Genomic DNA, 2,400 nt, shown 5'->3' with positions numbered 1-2,400 from the left:
AAATACCCAAGTCTAACCATTAGATCCTAACACTTTTATCAAGAAAAAGAAAAGAAGATAATTCTGCTGGTTTTGTTCTACAATAAAATAATTGTAGATAGCATGAAAATTTGGACTCTTATTTCATATCTTTGATGCAAAAGCAAATTGACAAAGAAACGAAAGGATAAGAAGAATAAGATAATCATAAACGACCTTATCACGTATGCCTTTGAAATTCGATTAAACACATAAAAAAAAAACTAATCTTTTAAAAGCAAATTTAACACACTAATAAACAATTTATTTATTCCATGTTTTTACAAAATGCAAAAAATCAAACATTCCCAAGAAACCCATTAACATTATCACTCATTTTTTTTTCTGTATACATCAATAGTTCAACATTTCAGTAGAGGCCATAATTGCAGGCTGATTTGAACCATGGCATTGCCAAGACTGAACTTTTGGGGGTTCATTAATGTCCACAATTATGTCACAAAGGGTTCTTCCAGGCTGATTCATCAAATTGAATTCCAACAATTCCATTTGAGTTTGCATCAGTTGAAGGTTTTTTAAGTATTGAGCCAATTCCATTTGTTGAACCTTCAAAGCATTGTTCTCTGATTCCAAAACCACAATCTTTTGCATCAAAGCTTCATATTTGTTAGTGTAGTTATGAATTTGAACCTTCAACGAAGCAACTTCCGTGACCAAATCTTCCAAAAGCTTTTGCTTCTTCATCCGTGATCGTCGGGCTGATTCTCGGTTCGATATCATCCTCTTTCGTTTTTTCTCGTCCACGTTAACGCCTCGAGCATCGGGTTCGGACCCGGAGCTCATCATCCGCGGAACATTCGACATTGGATCAGTGAGTGTAAATGACAAATATGGTATCCACCAAGAACTTGTTAAAAAAACCCTAATTTTCTTGAAAGTTTACAAAATTTATGTGAAAAGAAAATCAACCCAAGATGGAAGAGAAGACATAAAACCAATGGAGAATAACAATAGAAATTGAATGAAATAAAAGAGATTGTGAGAATGATGAAAGGCTGTTCATATCATATATCTTATAAGGAAAATCAATTCATATCATAGAAAGAAAATCTCTCAATAGCTAAGAATTTGAAAGGGTTTAATTATAAATGTTTTGAGAGATTGAATGTTGAAACCAAAGGGTATATATAAACCCAAAAAAAAAAAAGAAAAAGCAAAGGTTTTATCTTAAAAATAGAAAAATCATAAAAGAAAAATATAACAAAGTTTATCCTTTTTGATCAATCAAAAGATTAAAAAAATGAAAAAGAAATGGAATCTTCTATGGTTGAGAAACGTGTGTCAATTCAATTATAGTTTCGTTTCCATATTTGATTTTTTATTGGTCAAATCAAATGTATATAATGTAAATGCTAAACCAAAACATTGAATCCCAGCTGGTTTTGACTTTTTTTTTTCATTTGATTTAGGAGATCAATTGGTCAAGGTTAAGGGATTTATATGTTTCAATTTTGTTCCATAAAGGGAGTTCCAAGGTAATAATTAATTAATTATTTTTTGTTTAATTTTATAATCAAAATATGGTGTTAGTCCCTACACTCCTGTAAAATTTGAGATTCAACCCATCTGCCTAAAAAAATTTAAAAAATAAATATTATTATTTTCGATTTAAAAATATTTGTCTATTTGTTAACTCGGTTACTTTTCTTCGTCAAAATTTGGTATCAAGACACCTATATAATCATGCTAATTTTAAAAATAAAACATTAGGAACTCAAATAAGCATAATTGATAGTAAATAAATTTTGATAAAAATTACTAACAGTGTCAATGATTAAAATTTTTAACTCCATTCAAATATTAAGACTAATGATATATTTTGATCTAAATTTATATCTTTAAAATAGCCAAAATACCAAATAAACCGAGATAAAATAAATAAAAAAACAATTAAGGTCTCTGCGTTCTCATTTTTTATGTTAGCTTGCCACACTCATCCCTTAATGGCCCGTCATGGCTTTAATGAAAAAAAATGAATTCAAAGAATTCAATTGGATGTAATATTTCATGATTCAAAGAGCTTAATTAGGTTTTTTTAAGGACTTAATTGAATTTTAATTATTTTATAAGGACTTATTATAAATAAATCAATTTAACTTCCTAATCTGTTTTTTTAGACAGGAAATGAACATTGAACAAAGACTTTTCCCGTTACTTTGTTTTTAGTTTTTTTCACACCAAACAAAAGCCTAAGACTTGAACAAGAAAATAACAATCTGAATGGTACAATCAATTAAAAAATCATACTATCAGTCATCAGATAAGGCAATTAACATTTCTTTTGTTTTTTTTGTTTTTTATTCTACTAAATTAAAACCCACAAAATAAAGTAATGGTAGCAAAGTCAATACAAAACCAACT

General features: G+C 28.5%; 1 protein-coding gene across 1 annotated transcript; it reads right to left on the bottom strand.

Annotated features, from left to right (window-relative positions):
- Positions 1-261: 261 nt before the first annotated feature.
- Positions 262-1,140, bottom strand: LOC107890249 (bZIP transcription factor 53). The gene has a single exon (XM_016814726.2). The coding sequence runs from the start codon at positions 841-843 to the stop codon at positions 373-375; it is 471 nt and encodes a 156-aa protein (XP_016670215.1). The 5' UTR covers positions 844-1,140; the 3' UTR covers positions 262-372.
- Positions 1,141-2,400: the final 1,260 nt, after the last annotated feature.

The sequence above is a fragment of the Gossypium hirsutum genome, chromosome A09 (assembly GCF_007990345.1).
Source record: "Gossypium hirsutum isolate 1008001.06 chromosome A09, Gossypium_hirsutum_v2.1, whole genome shotgun sequence".
In the NCBI taxonomy this organism is placed as follows: domain Eukaryota; kingdom Viridiplantae; phylum Streptophyta; class Magnoliopsida; order Malvales; family Malvaceae; genus Gossypium; species Gossypium hirsutum.
The sequence above is the reverse complement of the archived record's forward strand: the minus strand, read 5'-3'. Positions and strand labels throughout refer to the sequence as shown.